General features: G+C 36.0%; 1 protein-coding gene across 1 annotated transcript in view; it reads right to left on the reverse strand.

Moving 5' to 3' along the window:
* The window catches only part of LOC107679101 (serine/threonine-protein kinase mTOR-like), a gene marked incomplete at its 5' end in the record, with an annotated part of 149,964 nt that overhangs the window by 47,897 nt on the left and 84,398 nt on the right, over positions 1–17,669 (reverse strand). Inside the window, 7 exons of the mRNA XM_016474555.1 lie at positions 1,827–1,942; positions 4,067–4,198; positions 5,631–5,756; positions 7,531–7,638; positions 8,095–8,172; positions 11,590–11,705; positions 12,979–13,079. Coding sequence (XP_016330041.1) covers positions 1,827–1,942; positions 4,067–4,198; positions 5,631–5,756; positions 7,531–7,638; positions 8,095–8,172; positions 11,590–11,705; positions 12,979–13,079 — 777 coding nt within the window. The remainder of the gene's footprint in view (positions 1–1,826; positions 1,943–4,066; positions 4,199–5,630; positions 5,757–7,530; positions 7,639–8,094; positions 8,173–11,589; positions 11,706–12,978; positions 13,080–17,669) is intronic.

Consider the following 17,669-nt stretch of genomic DNA (forward strand, 5'->3'; position numbering starts at 1 on the left):
CCTCTTGTTTTCTTTTTATTTATTATAAAAAAAAAAAAAGCAAACAAACAAACAAACAAAAACCTTGCTACGTATACTGTTAGGTGAAGCCCCGCCCACGAACCCCACCAATCCATAATTTTTGGGGGGAATTTTTATTTATTTAATAAGTATCGGTTCAGGCACCGTTTAGGCACCGGAACCATTTTAAAAGTATCGATTTGGCACCGGTATCGAAAAAAACCCAAACGATACCCAACCCTAGTCATTGGGAGGGAAGAAGAAACTGATCTCAGCATTAAAGGGGTCCTATTATGCTCTTTTACAAAGTCTTGATTTATTGGCGAACAGCTTAGACAGTGTTTCATTACCGCCACGCCCCTTGCTCCGTCTTTCAACAAAAACTTTTGGCGAATCCTCTGCGCCGCTGCCTGCAGCATCTTCACACACAAACTTACTAGAGAAGCGTGAAGTAGGACATAATATACCTCTGTAAATAAATACAATTTAAATTCACGTCTCGCACACTTAAATGCCCTTTGTATGGAACATATACGCTCCATTCAAACTGGAATCATGGCGGAATATCCGGTAATGTCCACTTCGCAGGGCACTTACAGTCAAATATAACAAAAAATTAAAAAAGTGAAAAAGCATAATAGGACCCCTTTAAGCAAACCACACAAGCTCTCTCCTAAAACCTAGAGAGCTGACCACCATTTTTTCAGGAATCAAAAACATGCTCTTGACAATAAGGATGTTTCAAAAGTCAAAGAGCAGCCTTATGCTAATACCTCATTTTGGACAAATTCTAAAACTGTAGACTGAGAGAGATTATTTCACACAGTAGGTAGAAGAATCAATAAAAAAGCAGTTGAATCTAATTTAAATATTATTGAATACAATAACTATGTATTTTGAGTTTGTTAGAGGAATGTGTCATTAAGATTAGCAAACATGCTTATGAAAAAAGTCAAGAGAATTGTACACTATAAAAACATAAATTTCATTCAATACATAAATAAATAGCAAAAAAACGGTTTGATGAAATTTAAAAAATTGACAATTTCTAATATTTGAGAGTGCAACTAATTTTTTTTTGTTTATTGGAGCTTAGGTTCTGACATCAAACTTGCCCATTTTTGTTTGAGTAGAGCGTTTCAAATCACTTTTGAGATTCCAATTCACGTTAGGACATAGACATCAAAGCAGATCACTAGGTTTTAGAAAAGAGCCACACAATTTGAATTTGTCAGTCATTGTTCTTTCATGGTTAGTGTGTAAAAATGTAGATATCTCTCAGGGACGACTGAGTACACAAAAGACTGGTTCAGTGACAAGTCAGCTAAACACTAAAGTTAGCTTAGTGTTAACATGCTACTTTTTTGTGCATGTTTTTTTCCCCCAAACCAGTGTAAAATCCTACCACATAGCTGATTTCACTGGTTAACTCAATCATCTGTCAAGAAAAGTTTAATGGATTCAGCTCATTTTCAAAATTGATCATGTATTTTTTTAATATATCAGATTGTGACGAACAGTAATGCAATCTATCAGAATGTGCTACAAATGCTTAAGGTCAGGGTGAAGGTAGGGTTTAAGGGGTTAGTATTTGTTTGTGTATGCAATTGGTACTGTGACTGACATAACCAATTAAATCTTTAGAATCGTATGTGTTTAATATGGTTTGAGAAAAATACCATGCTTTTTTTCTGATGATTCACAGAATAAGCATTTAAATTGGTGCTTCTGTTGGTTCACAGTTTATAACGTTAGCGTGTGTGTGCATGCAATTTTCGAGTAAAGTCAACTAAGGGTGTGGGCATATGGTTGCGAGTCGTACTGACCGTGCCATCAGTTTGTGCAGCTCCAATTTGTGCTGCTGGTCTTCTGCTGCGATAGCGTGTTGTGCTTGCTGTTGCATCCCCTGCACAAAGTGCTGCATATGCTGGAATGCATCGATCTGAGAGAGATGCAGATAGAACAAATGCCTAAGTATCATGAAATCCTTACCAGTAGAAGATATTTCTAAAGTCAGTATCCTTTCATCCAACAGACAACTGATTGTGTTTTGTAATTTATATTAATGTGGCAATTTGCAATTCACAATTCAATATGTTTTAGTAATTTTATGCATTGTTTTTTCATCTCTTCACAGGAGTATTTGAGTGAGGCTGATGGCTCTATGTATGTATGCCAGTAATTTTAACACAACGCTGTGCTGCGGATTGGTCTATGATTTTCAGTGCCTGATACTTAGCCAGTACTTATGATATCTCTTTCAGACATAACACTCCAGTAACAAGCTCTACTATGGGACGTTGACGTGACATAATTATACTGTCCTTAAAGGGATAGTTCACCCAAAAATGAAAATTCTGTCATCATTAGCTATGTTTCCATCCACCTATTTTAATGCACATTTTGGGATATTGCATAAAAAAAAAACACCGAATGGAAATGCCAAGACGTGCCTTAATTCTAAAAATGTGCATAAAAACTGACCCGAGTGTAACAGAGTTGGACACATTTTTTATCCAATAAGAAAACATGCGCATAAACTATAAAGTTTCTGGTTATAACTTTTTATACTATTATTTTTTTCATACTATGGAAGTCAAAATACTTTCTTTTATGTTCAACAGAAGAAAGAAACTCATACAACTTGAGGGTAAATAAATGACAGCATTTTTTTTTTTGTGAAGTACCCCTTTAAAGTCTAATATTTTTTTCTTAAAATTTCATCATTTGGCTAAACAGCAAAACTCACCCTTTTTTCCCTCCAGAACATACGCTTGCCTACTCAAATTGTGTTTTAGTTCTTTAAAAATTTCCTGCATTGTGACAGGCCTTACCATGGACTGTACAATTTACAAATCTACTTAAAATAAGTATTTATTGCAAGCATATAGTCAATATAGCCATGCAGATACATGAATCTACACATTAAATGTTAAAAAAAATTCTTGAAAATCTTGCTAATCGGGACCCCAAACAAGTAAATAATGCAATTTCAAGTTAAGTCAAGTTAGGGAGAGACTGACCTCCTGCTATTACTTACATTTGTAATTTTATGTGGAGCTATTTAAGTTCAGATAAATGTATATGGGAGTTGGACATAATATAGTGTAACATGTAATAGTGTACCATGTCCATTTGTCAAATACTAGAGTAATAGAGTAATAAAGAGGTAAGACTGGGAAGCTGGAAAGCTGCAGGTAAAGCCAAGTGACCTTTCCACTCATCTTGTTACATCATCACAGACACAGACAGAAGATTTTTTCTGTTTAAAAAACAAGGATGTTTTTAAGCAAGGAGAAACTAATCAAGGGAATTTTTTGAAGATGTCCTCTCATGAAGGAGTGCTTTCATTGCTCTTATGTGACGGGCAGGACAGGAATGTCCCAAAACCTATTACAGTCATGTTAAATTAATCTGTTTGACAAACTAAATAGAAGCCATACTTGATTTACTCTTAACCCCTAGTAACTGACATCTTGCATAATATGAAAAATATTAACAATCACAGCATTCCAAAAAGAGCTAAACTGAGCTGCTTCATCTCATCTGATGGACATTGTATAAGTGTTTGTTCTTATGATTCCCTAGTCTTTACAATAAAAGGCCCTGGGGCCCTAGGGGTCAGTACATGCTTTACGGGTCTTCCTGTGTTGAATGCGCCAAGGGGCCCAGGGGCTCTGGTGGTCAGTACACACTATGCAATGAGGGGCCTGCGGGCCTAATTCTGACAAATTAAAATTCTTTGCAAGCAAAAGTAAACTCTAAATATTTATATTACAGTATATTTTTCACCAGTGAAAACCCCCCCCCCAAAAATCCCAGTGAGAACCAAGATTGGAGCATGCAAGTCATATATTTCCAGGACTGTATGTGTCAGATAAGCAACTGCTTTTAAGATGAATGGGAATGCTAATGGACGGCTTCCTCCAGATATTGCAGACCACTTTCTTTTTTGCACATACAAGCAGCAAGAATCTGTACTTGACTGTACATTAATGAAAATACTTCCCAGGGGCATTGCGAAGGGAATCACTTGTTTTCAAGAGCACCTGAAGTGAGTGTTTACCTTGCGAGTGCTCTTCCACATGTACTTCATATAAGCGTAGGTGACATGAGGGTGGGCGGTGGGCAGGGGATGGTCGAGCTGTTTGGAGGGATCCACACCCAGCAGGAGAATGAGGGTTTTATGGGCTAGTGCCTGAGGAATACACAAAGAATATCAGTTATAATTATTGCTTCAAATGATTATGTCTCCAAATTGTCGTCACAATGTAAATAAAATGGCAAACATCTGTAAACCAAATGTAATTCAGTGACATGAAATGGCAGCTGTCATAAAAACTTGTTTTTGAGAAAATGGCCTCCAAAGATTGCAAACATTTTCGATAGAATTACAGTAGGAGATTTACTACACATTCATAAATAATTAAGACTTCAATAACAGGACCAGTAAAAAAAAGGGCATTAAGTCAAGTCATGTAAGTGAGGTAAGAGGTCAGGGTTTAGTGGTTTAACATGACAAGGCTATCCCCTGTTGGTAGATGTAATAACTACACCATTATTCATACAAAATTCAAACGCCATTAAACAACTTTTTTTTTTTTAAGCAAAATATAATTTCAAATATTTAATTATTTTATAGTAGATAATTTGCAGTGACCAGTTTTGGTAAAAGTCATGTTGTAAAATACTCTATAAACCTCATTAATGTGATCTCATCACATTGGTATTGCTGTGCCAATGTACCATTCTGCTAAAAATTGCCAAAGAACTATATTGTTTGGTGAAATAATTATTTATCAACATATGGTACTATAAATGTTATAATAATATAATATGTTATCAGGATTTAAACAACACAATCTAAACAACAGATGATTTTAATGCTACGTCCCTAAGAGGAACAATGTGAAGTTCATTGTTTAGTAACTGGCTTGATTTACCGACACATAAACAGCAACAAACAAACCGGCGACAAAGAATGTCTGACTGAGCATTTACATGGCTGAAAATAAACAGCCACTTTCCTAACATTCCTATTTTTAGTCAAATGATCCTAGTCTATCCATAACACAGCAGTGCTTGGGGTTGAAGAGGTGATGATGAAGAAACAGGCGCTGATAGGCAGTTTTACACTGATGCATTAATTTCTATTAAATAATAAAGAGGAAGAAGTAAAAAAAAAAAAAAGTTGTTTTGGTAGCTTGGTTTCAATAAAAGCAACTTTTTGATTTTTGAATCAAACTTACACTGCTTTTATAGTGCAATGACCTCTTATATGTCAAACGAGCAGGGGAATTTTGATTTCTCAGTTTATGCCCCCTTTGAATTGTGTTTATTTTATAAAACCTTGCCTGGTCTATATAGCTCCACACTGTACATTTCGACACCACTTAGCAGTCCTAAATCACTGTAAACCATGGCTTCTTGAGGCTTATTGCTTTAATTTTTCATTGTTTATGGATGTTTCTCTGTTTAGAAACATTCTGCCACATTCTGGAAGATATTTAAAACTTCCACAAGAGTTTTTCCTTCTGTGAAATGATGCGGTGTCAGTCAATGATATTCAATGTGTTACATAAAGAGTTCAGTGTTAAGCTTGCAATTGAAGGTAACAGTGATGTTCTTACTAGTCTTCCACTTTTTCCACAGAGGCTAGCGTACTTCAACCATGTCCTCATGTCCTCATGTGGGCTAATGACCAGGGAGCGCACCATCAAGATCCTCTGCCAGTCCTCCACAATACGCTGGCAACCCTGAAGAAAAGAAAGTCAAATTTTTAGCATTTACTTTTGTAAACTATGCTCAGTTCTGGGTAGTAACTTATTACATATAATCCAGATGTTATGTAATCAGATTCCAAAAAATGAAATACTTGTAATTACATTATATTATGCTCATAATTCACACAGTGGCTTCAATTCTTCTTTTTCTCCTTTGAATTTTCTTTTCTAAATAATTCTACCGTGTGTCACACTGTGTAGCTTTGACTATATTCATAACATGGCCATGTCAATTTGATGTAAATACATTTGTGATCCATGTTTCTAAATTTGGGGACAAAGCACCTCTCAGTCAATTAGACCATGTATGAAACAAATAATTATACAAGTTAGTAAACACTGCAGATAAACAGCTGTGAAACACTATGAAATCTGCTGAACATCACTAATTATTGATCTGGATGAAAGTCTGGTCTAAAAGTACTTCAAACCTGAAAAATGTATGTGTAATGTCATTGCTATTTTTAATGTTCAGTCGTCTTATTTGGATTTGTTTTTATTTCCAAGTAATATATTAGCTTTAATTTTACATTTTTATGACTTAATTAATTATTGGCTTTTCATAAAAACCCTGCAGTTCTTTCATAAAATCCAGTTTGGGAAATCCTGGCGTATTGTTTAATGCATTTTCAAGAATGGAATATATTTTCTTTCTCTGTTATTTTATTTTATCTCAATAAAGTACACTATATATGTGACAAATGAGTTAGGTATAAAGTAATCTAGAAGTAATTAAAAAGTAGAATACATTACCTAAAATGAGTAATCTATAAATTATGTCCCAAACTACAATTTTTGTTGTGTAATTTGTAATCAATAACAGACTACAATTTGCAACTAATCTACCCAGCACTGACTATTATGAATTATGGTTGGTAACATTAGACTCTATGAAGTTTTTTTGACACAAATGACAAGAAACTGAGCAGCTGACAGCTATAAAGAATGGTGTGTTAGTCATTAATTTGAGAAAATGTGTTGACAAAAAGATGAAGACTTACTTAGTTATTACCATTGCATAGCCAGACTACTGACTTTTGGCAAAAGTATGAGTTAGTGTTAAGGTTATAAAGTGGGCAGTCCTTAGACAGAATAAGCTACTTCTACACATAACAGGGCTGAATAAACCTGAAAGTGGATATGGATGAAAAACTGCCTGTACATGAACCCCCTATAATACAACAAATCACACTATTCTGAGTCTGTAATTCTCCTGGACTGAAGCTGACCAATTAACTGCAGACTAACATTTCCTTGTCAACAATATATCAGTTCTGCACTCTCACACCTTCCTTTATGAATGGAAAAGTCTGCAGGTTGGCAGCATTAGTTCTCACTGTTAAATGCCTGTTTTCCCCCAGTGGCACTAGCTGAGCATATAAAAGAAACGCAAGCTGACACACTACGTCAAGACACCCTGCTGAGCTGATGTCAAGCCAACCACAAAGTGTTTTCACACGTAACGTCAACCAGGTCAGGACAGGATTACTGATGAAGGAACACAACAGCAACAGATGGAAGTTATTGGTTTGGATCAGTCTGATGAATCCTTTCTTTGTGAAACTTAAAATTAACGTATCGCTACTGACTTACTGTTCATATGACAACATGTAGTGACACAGTTAAAAATATCCATGTGCAAAAATTCTTTTGTAATTAATTTAACTTTGATTTTATAGACATACATATAGAACCCTGAATACTCCATTTAACTCGGTAAGTGTGGAGTGAAAAACATTGCGGTTACCTGCAGCCTCTCCCACCACGTTTCCCGTATAATGTCCCTCCTCTCAGGAACCAGTTTATACTGGATCACCTCCTCTAACTCAGATAGCATCTGACAAGACACCATGGCCTGTGAGAGAGAGAGAGAGAGAGAGAGAGAGAGAGAGGGAAAGATACAGAGAATGAAAAAGATAGTGTCTTGACTATATTAAAAAAAAGCCAAGACTTCTTTTGTATGCACTCTTTAAACATTTAAATCATGTTAAATTAAAACAAGAAAAAAACAAACAGAAAAAAAAAACAAAGATTAGATCCATAAAGTGTCATTTTCTCACCCAATGTGACAGTACGTGTGTGTGTGCACATGTTTATTAGCACCTTATTCAGGCTGGAATAATATAACACAGAGACATGGGTTTGGCCTTATTATGTAATAGTCTCTCCTGTAATGGTCTTCTCTTTAGCTCACATGCTGAACAGCAATTACTCAATGAACAATAAAAAGAAAAGCTATACATTACTTGTATCAAATAATTATTTGACTTGGGCCAATCTTCTATATTGAGACTGAGGTATATTCTCTTACCCCATATGCTCTACTGTAACTCTCTCCAGCCATGGCGGTGAGCTCAGCATCCAGTAGGTCTCTGGCTTTGTCAATGCACTGAAATCACATGAACACATTATACCACAGTGTTGCTGAATGCTTGACTCTGGTTGCAACTATTTTTCAATAAACACACATCTATAAAATGTTCCAGGTCTGTTGACCGCATTACAGTCATTTCAAATTATTTCAGTTAATTCAAAGGACCTTATAGCAAACAACAGCAAAAAAAAATCCCAAAACCAGAAATACACTGACCAAGAAAACAAGTATGACAAACTAAAAAAAAAAGATAATTTCCATGTTTTTACCACTAAATTACCTTATATGGAAAGCATGCTTTCATTCTCCTGCTTTCTCTCTCACATAGACATGTAGACACACGCATACAGATCTCTTTAAGCGAAGCCAAGACTGCAACGCAGACCTAAACAACTAGCAAAGACCACAGACACCCATCAATATTCTAGACTTCTACAGCAAACTCTACCACCATGATTTCAGCCTGCCGGTCAGACTTTCAACCCCTATCCCAATTATTTCAGCCAGTGTATTCACTATAATATATAAATTGTATTAAATATTACTTATACCATAAATGTACAAAAACATTAACTTGTGCGGTAACTTGGAATTATCAGTCACAATGTGTTCCTACTGTGTTCTTACCAAGCTAAAGAAGAACTTTGGAGGAGAACATTATCTTTGGTACACATGCTAACATGTTCTTTAAAAGTCACTAAACAAAAAATGACCACCATCAGCCCATCAAAAGCCATCTGTCTCTTTTTTAAACTATCATGCATTCTATGCTGTTTCATCAAACCGTAACTTATAGTATAATTGGAGATTCAAGACTGTGGGCCCTGTTTGAAATCATGTAAATAGCACAAATAAATAAAGATAACAAAGATACAAATGAAACAATGATTTAAGTTTTTTTTTTTTTTTTAATAGAAACCAAATAATCAAATGTAAAATAGCATTGCACAGTCTTCACTTAATAAATTAAATACAGATTAATTCTTGTTAAAACTACAAAAGTAATTCAGTCAACAGCAGTGAGTGACTTTCTCAATTTTTTCTTGGATTAACTTTAGAACAGTGACAGCAGCTAGTAAATTAGGTATAAATTACACGCCCAATTTCTTTCTCAAATGTTTATGTTCACTTAAGACATAACCAACAGTTTTTCGAGGATGCTCGTCAAGACGGGTATTTCAACATAATTTTGTATGTATTTGTCCGTTCAAGTGTAAGAAGACGCAAAACACAATTCGGTGTTCATGGGCTGTGAGATGCAGCTCTCTGTGCGCGCGCTGTGCGCACAGAACACAGCGCACGGGTGTTGAATTAAGCTCGTTCACGTCATTTTTGCTTGAATGTTTAAATTGGTGAGGTGTATTTGTTCATTCAAGTGCAAGAAGACATGAAAGACAACTTAGGTCAGCGAGTACTCAGTTGAGTTCTTTCGCATCTTCTTGTGCTAGAATGCTTTAAAATCTCTTGAATGTTCAAACTGGCAAGGCTTAAAAACATGCAAATGATAAGCTTTCATGACGACACGCAGCAGTGACCCGTCAACTGTCCTGAGCGTCTTTCATGCTGGCCTTGGGCAGTCGGTTGAAATTGCTGTTTTTTCAGTTTATTACTTTAAAGCTGCTTTGACATGATCTGTATAGAACAAAGCTCTATATAAATTAATATAACTTGACGCACTTGACCCAGAGACTTACACATGCACAGAAAACTGTTGTCAGCATTGCAGTGCATGGATTACATAGATTGTTATCAAAATACTAATGCCTCCCCCAATCACATTTTTGTCAACAGTTGTTTGATGAGGATCTGCAGTTTGGTGGATAATAGCCTACAGTACACTGCTTGCCTGTTGTGTAGCATAAATGTATATTCAACTTTTTTACAACGCCGACTAACTGCACAGAAATCTGGACCTATACCATGCTTGATGACTCCGAAGGTGATGTGCAGGATGCACCCATTGTAGCAACTCAGTTTTCTGCATTTATGACAGGATGAGGACCATTTACATACACGCGCAATTTACACAGAACCAAACCTAACCATAAACATCTATTTTCAGCAAGATTAACTAAATATAAAGTGTTTGTGTGCATGCCATTGTCCGTTTACTTGAATCATACCTAAACAAAATGCCCATTTTAAAGCAAAGGGTGACTAATTCACTGCTTGATTTGCTAAGTAAAAGCATACTTTGACATAATTTTTGCACATTATTTTCGAAGTGTTTATTGATAAGAGCAGCCCTTACAAGTATATTGCATGCAATGTATCTGGTTGCCTTGACAACCTCATGCACTTGGTGCAAGTAAAATCAACCCTCCCTTTGGGAAATTTGGGACCAAAAATTATTCCGACACTTTGACCTGACCATGTTTTGCTTAATTGTTATCTGACATTATCAAGATTAATTTGTTCTGACACAATTTAACTCTGAGTTCTTGTTATATTTTATTACCATTTTCTAAACTATAGCAAATAAACTGTAATAATCTGTGAAATGTTGAAGGTGTCTAAATAAATTTTGGTTTGACTATATAAGCACTCATGTACAGTTAGATGTTGTCACTAATTGTTTATTGCTGTTTATGTGTCAGTAAATCAGGCCAGTGACTAAATGGTCATGCTGTTCCTTTTAGTAGCATTGAAAACCATGTATTATTTAAATTGCGATTATAATGCTAGAATCAACACTTTTCACAATTAATGAATCCTAGCAGCTGTTACAGTAAATACAAAAAAAAAAGTTTTCAAAAGAGTTCCACATGTAATCATTTACATGTTTAATATTCATATGTAAAGATGTTGCTCAATCATAGCAGTGGGCGTTTAAAATTAAAACACAACCCTTTTAAATAGAGAATTTAAGTAAGAGGTCTAAAATCTGGGTAGATAATGACCTTTTATTTGTAAATTATGACAGTTTAAGTAAAAATCATACTACCATTATAAGTGTACCTCAGAAAACATAAAATAAAAAAGTAATTATTGACCCCTTTGACTGTTTAATTAAAGTAACCTTAGCCACAATGTCCTCTCGAGTAATGGAACAGGTGGGATGGACAGGATAATAATGGTGAACACAGAGTTCTCTTTCTCTCTCTCACACACACACGCACACACACACACACAGTCACGCTTGTTTAGGAAAAAGGAACACTGCATCACCGCAGGGACCGTATGTCAGCCAAGTTATTTGACGTGCAGATTGAGGCTAGCCTTTGACCAATATTACATAATGCCTGTGAGACAATGCACCACGGCAACTGCTGCACTCATCATCTTTGACTGAACAATTTTTTCCTTAATCATCTCCCTCTTGGTTGTTTCTTCAACATGAGTTAGACATTTTTAGAGGATGACAAACGAGGTGAGAGGCAGTTTATATACTGTTCATTTAATAACTCTCATAAGTTGTTTATTATGTAGTACCTGTTGAGCCAATGAGAAGAGATCCTGGTGTAGAGCAAGCACTGCCCTGTAAAAGGCTCCATCATGGGTGTCTCGCGGGATCATGCAGGTATACTCTTCCATACTGTCCCAGTGGCCTGACAAACGCACAAAGAAGCAAATGATATTATACATACAAATTTAATATTTTCAACAAAATAATAAATTAAACAAATATCTGTTTGCAATATCTGAGACTTAGATTCAACATTAAGTGTCCCAAAAGAAAATTGCAGCAACGTGGAATATCTGATGGTCTGTAAATAGAATATCTGTAAATGTAATAAAAACTGATACTATTGACTGATGAATAGTGACTGAATTTGAATCCTTCATCATTTGGTCTCAGGTCAAAAGTCACAATAGAATCTTATTGCTCATTAAAATGTATGGTAGAAAATACATGAAAATGCACTGTCTTAGGTATTAATATACTGTCAGTTTTGTATCACCAGGGCCAAAATGTATTTTTTTCCCGAACTATTTCGTATGAATTCACTTCCCTGAAATACGGGTTGTGAAATGCATGCTTTTATTGTTACAGGTCTGTTGGCTGGTTTTAGAGAAGTTTTGGGCACTTTTCAGCTCAGGCTGACTTAAGCAGGTTTTCTTAGCAGGTTAAGGAGAGACAGAGACTCCTACAGTAAGATTTTGAATTTAAATATTTAATGAATTACCATTATGAAACAAGTAAAAAAAATTCTAATGGGGTATATTTAAGTAAATCACATAATGTCATGTATACATGAAATATGAAACATGGACATCACATGATTTTTATAGTAACATTAACATTCTGATTTTAATGGTCTTTAAAGCATTTACTTTAGAAAGCTGCCTTGTTTTTTGCCTTATGTAACCAACTATAGTTAACAACTAGCTTAATGTTGCTATGAATACAGTATTACGTATTTATAACCATCAAAACTTGCAACATTTTTTATCAGACGTGCTTGGATGCTGTTGCCGACTGACATCAAGAATGTGTTATGCGTTTGCACAACAAACCCCCATCCCGCCTCAAACAAAAACTCTTGGGAACAGCATGGCTCTTGCAAGTATCCATTTTTGCTCAAAATCCATGACTGTGAACTTCACCCAAAAGGTGAGCAGTTTGCATCCCTGTCCTATAGAAGAGGAATGTTAATTATGTATCACTGTGTTGATGTGATTACAGTGTTTTGTCTTTGTAGTATTAAGTGGAAATTAGCAGTGATTGCTAGCAGTGTTTTGCCAAAACTAAGGAAAATTGCAGATTGAAGTCACCAGGTAAACTTTACAGATTTAAGTTACAGAATTCCTACATTCTTTAATTTCAACCTAATGTTGGAATAATCAAAAACAATGTTTTTTTTTCCCTTCTCGCCTCACCCAGTCCCCATGCTGCAGCCGCTGCCATGCGGGCCATCTTGGCTTGAGTCTCCTCGCTGACCAAAGTCCATTCCTCACAGCACTGCTGGTGCAGCTGACCCCTGACGGAGGAAAAAAAACAGAAAGAGAATGAGAGAGAGAAACAGACAGACAGCAGGGGAGGAAACAGTCTCACATAGCCAAACTTTTGACTATTGGGAGTAAAGTCTGGTCCACACTGAAGCTTACTTTGGCCAAGAACCTTACGGATTACAGTTCATGCTCATTGCCAATACTCTTCTAATATGCACACTTAATACTGCTTTAAATTACTATACTATTACATCAATTTAACAATAATAACAAAGGGGGGAGGAAGCATAACTTTGCAAATTTATTAGAATGAAAAACTGAAATAATTAGAATTATATTAATTAAATAATTCAGAACCTTAACTCAGTGCTTAGATCACATGTGTTAATTACAAGGCCCGCGGGCCAAACACGGCCCGCCACAACTTTTAATCAGGCCCGCCAACAAATTCAGGTAGTCAATTTAATGTGGCCTGTCCGTGTTTAAATATTTGTCTGTGACAATTACAATATTGATAGGCAGGTGGCCCCCGATATTTTATCGGGAGCGTTGGGATGTTTTGGCTTGGCGACACGGAACTTACTATTTCATGTTTCATGGATGTGCAGAAAAAAAATCTATATAGGGTACTTTTATGCAGGGTTTTGCAGGCGGGAGCGGGACAAGATAACATATTTCTGCGGCTGCAGCGGGTGGGTGCGGGACAAAATCCTGTGGGAGCAGGACTGAAAAATCCGTCCCGCGTTGGTCTCTACTTCGAAGGCATTTCGAAATGAAACATGATCAATATGGAAGCATGGACATGGACCTGCGGCTGCTAAAAGTCAAAGAACTAAAACAGTAATTTTTCTAAAAGAAACACATTCTATTCTTAATCATATTTGTTTTTGTACTCCCTTTATAAATACTATAGCTACAGCAAAACATAGAATAGACAAGATCTTTTCTAATACAGTGTCTGATAAAAGTTTGTTTTTTTTAATGCCTAATTTGCTTAGGTTTGGCATGTGTCCTTTCAAGTTAAAGATGTCGTTTCAAAGTAAGAGCTACCAAAATAAGCCAAATAATACAATATCAGATACCATTTGTTCTCTATATACCATGTGGTATTTTATATCTATCATTTGTTGACTATTTTGCTTTATCAGTTTTACTGAAATTGAAGTTGTTGTTTTTAAATTACTGTTTTATGCTACTGTTTTAAAGTACTGTTTTATGCAGTTAAGCATGGTCAAAGACCTTATTTCTGGTTTTAATAAAGATAAAAAAGCCTGCTGTGACAAAAATGTGTCCCAAATGTGTTACAACTCAAAATTAAAACTTTGTCATTTTGATAAATGTGGTTTATTGAATTGTGAGTTTTTTAATACATTTACTAATACACTTATATTTGATCAATAATCTAAATATCATATAAATATATGTCCAGCACCTGATTTTATTCACAACCCTCAGCATGACCCTTACTGAGTTTGGATTTGACATCCCTGGCTTAGATGAAACCGCTTTGGTGGTGATTATATTCTCAAGTCTTTTTGGGTATTGTGATAAAGCCAAGTAGTAAGACATGAGGACACAGGATTTCTGACAAAAAATGGGTTTCATTGTGACCAATAAATTTCCTAAAATAGTTACAAATAAAGAATACAAATTCAATAAACTTCTTCCAACAAATAATCTAGTTAGACTAATCAGCAAAGCAAAAACTCAACTCAAATGTCAAGAAAAACCTAGGGAGGACTGAACAGAACAAGACTGACCTACTCCCTGAGACAACAGACAGGTATTTAAGACAAATGGTGGACCCACTTATACTGTACAAGACAAGAGGAAAACCCACAATTAACATTTTCTCAAAGATGAAAATGAATGAGTTTCTCTCATCTCCACATATGATCTCTGGAGCTCAACCAGAATATTAAATGTGGAGATGAGAGAAACTTAACTGAAGCTCAACCAGAATGACTATCAGGTTTTTGGTAACCTCTCTTTCTAGGGCCCTTCTCACCCGATTGCTCAGTCCTGCTTTTTCAGCTGTTAGACCTGCATTGACAGGTGTGCATTTTTCCAAAATAAGTACAATTAATAGAACTTGTCACATGTTAACTCCAATCAAAGTGCAGAAACATCTCAAAGATGATCCAGAGAAATGGTTAATGCTCATGACCTAAATTTTAAGTCATATCAAAATCTTATGCAATGTATTCAGGCATCTGAATATGTTCTTCAGGCCCTGTATATTAAAGAGATACAATATCAATATGATTAAATAAACAAATAAACAGCATTATTGTGTACATTAGGAAAAAAAAGGTTGTGAAAAAAAAAAAAATCAGGATTCAACACTCCTGCACCTGCACTGCCCACAACAACGAGATGTCAGCATTTGTTCTGGCAAAGCACAAGCACTCCATCTTTCAGTTCATACAGACCAAACATGTTGAACAAATGTGAAAGGTCAGTGAGAGCTTCTGTCTGTGTCCATGCTGGGAACTTTACACCAAAAAAAAAACAAAAAAAACCTTGCAACATCTCTGGCTGTGATAAAACTGCAAAAAGCCATGGGGGGGGGTTCTGCAACAAACGAAGTGCTTTCCCAGCCACCTGGGAAAAACATTACTTATGGGCCACTGCAAAATACAAGGTTCCAGGCTGCAGACAGGCCTAAAACACAAAGATGTACATTAAAGCGAGACAGGAAAAAGGGCTCTGGTACCTTTACACGGGAATGGTCTATCACTCATTGGAATGGAATGTCAATGGAAATTTGACCACCCCCCCAAAACAACAAACAAACAAAAAAAACCTTAACACAGCGCTACATGAAGTACATGTTTAGAGGTGGGCTGGTCTGCAGTGTGAATACTCATGGGTAATTACTAGGGGTGGGGGAAAAAATCGATACAGCATAGTATCGCGATATTTTCCTCAGCAATATTGTATCGATACACTGACGCCAAGTATCGATCTTTTATTATACTATTTGGTAGAATAATAAAATCAATTTCTTTACAATCCACTAGATGGTGGTGTTTTTTTCTGGTGAGGTCAGCTGGGTCACCTTCAGCATGCAGCAAGTTAGTAAAATAAAGAGGGTGGCATCGCGGAAAGTTATCAGGAAAGCCCCGTCCGCGTTTAAATCGGATGTATGGACTTACTTCGGATTTGTAAACAAGGAGGGGATGTAAGTAGGGATGCACCAAAAATATAGGCTACATATAATAATAATAATAATAATAATAATAATAATAATAATAATAATATATATGGTGATTATCATGATTATCGCGCTGAAATCATGCATTTTAAACCATATTAGTTTAAACTTCTGATATATGTTTTTTCGAGAGCACACATCTGAAGCACACGGACAGAAAGCAGCCACCAGACAGCATGCGAGTACTAAACTAAGTTCTCAATCACACACAAGTTTACGTTAAAAACACATGAGTTACAAAAACAGTTGTTTATGTCTGTGAAGGTAAACAAGCTGGGAAATAAATCGCTTGTTTATTTTAGATCTGTGTTGCAGCAGCAATATACAGTAGCCTAAATAAATCAACAAATCCACTGCTCTCTTGTCTCCTCTGAGGCTGGGACTCTAAATACCGTATTGACCCGAATATAAGACGATGTTTTTTTCTTGGAAATACATCTGAAAAAACGCGGTCGTCTTATATTCAGGGTCTACATCATTTTGAAAATGCCTATTTTGACTGGAGGAAGAAACACACTGTTTTCGTGCATGTCTCTTTAAATGCAAATGAGCTGCTGCTCCCTGCCCCCTTTTCGAGAAAAGGGCTGTGCCTTTACAGCTGGTGCCTCAGATACTCTGCTAAAAAAATATTTTGATTATCATGTCTATACCGCTGAAATCATGCATTTTAAACTGTATTAGTTAAAACTTCTGATATATGGTTTTCTGAGCACACACATCCGAAGCACACGCGCAGAAAGCGGTGAGTACTAAACTAAGTTCTTTCATGTCTTATTGCACTTAAACTGTCAAATACACACAAGTTTATGTTAAAAGCACACATAAGTTACAAAAACAGTAGGTTATGTCTGTGAAGGTAAAAAGCTGGGAAAGAAATCACGTTTATATATGATCTGTGTGGCAGCAGCATAATATACAGTAAATAAATCAATAATTCCACTGCTCTCTTGTCTCCTCTGAGGCTGGGACTCTAAACAGTGTTCTGCGCAGCCAATGACAGAACAGTTAGCATGCTTTGCTCAAACTTTCGTTGTGGCATTCGAGCTGGTACACCGTTGTCGCTTGCAAAATCAAAATGACGGCACCGTTGGTGTAAACTTAAAGATTAAGGGACGGTAATATTATAATGAGATCCCTTTGCCATGTCACCATGGGAGCTAAATCTGACCAGAAAAAGGCTTACCAAAACAAAGTTACTAGGTTAATCTTTTTCACGTTTCCTTGGTTGGTAGATGCACCAGGGACCTGATTATAGCACTTAAAACCTGGAAAAGTCAGATTTTCATGATATATGTCACCTTTAAGGTAAAACTTTTCAATAAGGTCCCATTAGTTAATGTTAGTTAATGTATTAACTATCATGAACGAACAATGAACAATACATTTATTACAGTATTTATGA

The sequence above is a fragment of the Sinocyclocheilus anshuiensis genome, unplaced genomic scaffold, assembly GCF_001515605.1.
Source record: "Sinocyclocheilus anshuiensis isolate Anshui unplaced genomic scaffold, SAMN03320099.WGS_v1.1 scaffold3529, whole genome shotgun sequence".
In the NCBI taxonomy this organism is placed as follows: Eukaryota; Metazoa; Chordata; class Actinopteri; order Cypriniformes; family Cyprinidae; genus Sinocyclocheilus; species Sinocyclocheilus anshuiensis.